The sequence below is a fragment of the Pteropus vampyrus genome, unplaced genomic scaffold (assembly GCF_000151845.1).
Source record: "Pteropus vampyrus isolate Shadow unplaced genomic scaffold, Pvam_2.0 Scaffold49, whole genome shotgun sequence".
NCBI classification, from domain to species: domain Eukaryota; kingdom Metazoa; phylum Chordata; class Mammalia; order Chiroptera; family Pteropodidae; genus Pteropus; species Pteropus vampyrus.
In genome coordinates, this window is record NW_011888830.1 from 118,524 (window position 1) to 121,037 (window position 2,514).

A 2,514-nucleotide genomic window follows, 5' to 3' on the forward strand; every position below is an offset into this window, starting at 1 on the left:
CAGTCTGCGAGCTGCCAGGGGGCAGGGTCCACGCAGCCCAGGGACACGGCGCCCCGTCATCGCTGCCAGCAGGCACCTGTGGATCCCACTCGTAGTGTCCTCTGTTACTCTGGCTCAGCCCCTTTTCCCTATTTCTGCTTTTTCTTTCCTCTTTTAGTCCCTGTTTGTTTCCAACTGTTCTGTTTTCTCCCTGTGTCAACACTGGATGGTCACAGAGAGAAGCCGAGGCAGCCTATGGGACTTGGCATTTGCGCTTGGCCACTCCATATGCCCAGGGCCAGACTCTAGATCGGTTTTGCCCATGGGAGGGCTCCCAAGAGTCCCAGTCAGTCACTGCCAGGGCACTAGCAGGGCCGCTCGGAGCCAACAAGCAGGTGACATGGAGGAGTCCATGAGAAAAGGGCCAGGGCCTGCGGGCACTCTGCGGACTTGCCAGGACAGATGGCGACGATTGCTCAGGACTGTCTCATTTTAACCAAGCAGTGGGTTACATTTCCTTAGTTAATGGGACAACCCTGCATTTCAAAAGATCAGCTCAGGCTTTGAGCCCCAGCTGATGAAGCAATGATTTCAAGCATTTCCCTTGCCCGTCATTTTCGCGGTTTACAACAATTGATGAAGGAAAAAATGGATCATTTACCAAGCAGGAATTTTGTTGACAAACTTCCCACAGATGAGATTCAAATGAGATTCTAATACAAAGATAAAGCACCCCACCAGAAGCATGCTTAACCTACTTGTCTTTTGTCCTCAGATACATAAATGCTCAGTGGAGAAATATATATCTAGTAAATCACTGACAGTAGCATATGTATAATATTCTAGTCTCTGAATAAAACCAATGAGCTACTTCTGAAAAATTAAGAGTCTCTTATAATCTATTTTGAGACCAAAAGGAAAAATATATAAAAATAGGCAAGCATCGATATTTCTAAACATTGGGTTATGTAGTTCTTGATGAAGTTCTCAGTAAAAGTTTCCATGAAATAAAAGTGATCTCCTGGAAGTACATGAATATCAAAACTCTCTGGTAACTCACTGGTAACATCTTTCCAGTCTAAAAATAAATTTATTTTTATTAGTTAACAAATGACATTGAAAACAACAAAAGATTTACTTCTAGGTATTACCTTTCTGAGATCTGACACCAGTGATACTCTGTAACCAGAGTTACTTCCATGGTCTCATGTTCTGTAAGTCCTGTGTGTTTAATTTCTCTAAAACCTATCAGTATACACACAACCTATCATCTTACCCACAACCTATCATTTTACATATGACATCTCTCCATTTATGTTAAATAATATTGGGGCCAATATTCTAGTCATTGCGGTAATTGCCAGCTGACAGCTGAAAATCATCAAACAAATGATAGAATACTCCAACTATCAAAATCATTCGCCTTTCATATCTTTTACTATATCTTCAAGTCCCAAAAAGCTTGTTAAGTCACAAAATAGAATGGCCTCAGATGGTGTGTCAGGTCTGGAAACAAAAAAGAGCCGGTTAGTAACTTCCTAATCACCATCACAGGACCTTCGGCTAATCGCGTCGCTTAGATGAAACTTGGTGTGTCCTCACTTCTTTCTCTCGCTATTTCCAGCAATCCAAACATTTTTCTACCAGCGGTACTTCTACCTGTCAGATCCTGTCTGTGGACCAGGCTATTTTCCAAGATCACTTGACTCCTAGAACAATACAGATGGCAGCAGGATGGCACCTGGGCCCCCAGTCCAACTCAGGGTGAGGCTGGTTATAACTAATCCCCTTCACCGCCGTTCCCCAGACACAGCCACCTCTGTGTTCCCAGCTTCCCACGGTCCAGCAGAGGGCTGCAATGAACGGAACCAAAGCAGGTTCATGCAAGCAGAGCCCCTGAGTTGGTGTCACCTATTCTCAGTTTAATCACAACAGCAATAAACAGATGTCGAGCTAGGTGCTGGTTGCTATGTTAGCCACTAGGGACCTGTGGGTAAACAAACATGGTCCCTTTCCTCCTGCCATTTAGAGACTGACTGGGGACATGGATATCAATGAAACAATCAGAAACTAGAGAGATGGTTAAGTGCTACCAAGTTCAGGGTGATCCACAGATCCACAAACACTTGACAGTTGGGGGTGGGAGTGGCATCCAGCAAGGTCTCCCTGGGGAGAAGGAGTTGGACCTGAGAGCTAAATGAATAGGACCAAACTTGGCAAAGGGGGGAGAGGCAGCAGGGGAAGAGGGGAGAGAATGAGCACAAACCAGCCACTGTCGTTCAGAGAGCGAAGCGGGTCAGGGGACAAACGAGGTGGAAGAGGTGAATGAGGGCCAAGTCCAGGCCTCGGACGGGATTCTGGTCATCCTTAGAATGACAGGAAGCCACCAAAAGGACTTAAGGCAAGTGTGTCATGACCAGACTCAACTTCCACCCCCTGGGTATAATATGGGGAATGGACTGGAGGGGACAAGGGGGTCTCTGACCAGTTCGATGGCTCCGTAAGTACTTCAGCAAGAATTCCTGCTCCTGGCCA

The 2,514-nt window shown here is 45.9% G+C and overlaps 1 protein-coding gene across 1 annotated transcript in view; it reads right to left on the reverse strand.

Annotated features, from left to right (window-relative positions):
• Positions 1-878: 878 nt before the first annotated feature.
• OLAH (oleoyl-ACP hydrolase) overlaps positions 879-2,514 on the reverse strand; it is an 11,286-nt gene continuing 9,650 nt past the window's right edge. The window contains 2 exon segments of the mRNA XM_023530318.1: positions 879-1,057; positions 1,403-1,485. Of these exon segments, the coding sequence (XP_023386086.1) occupies positions 879-1,057; positions 1,403-1,485 (262 nt within the window).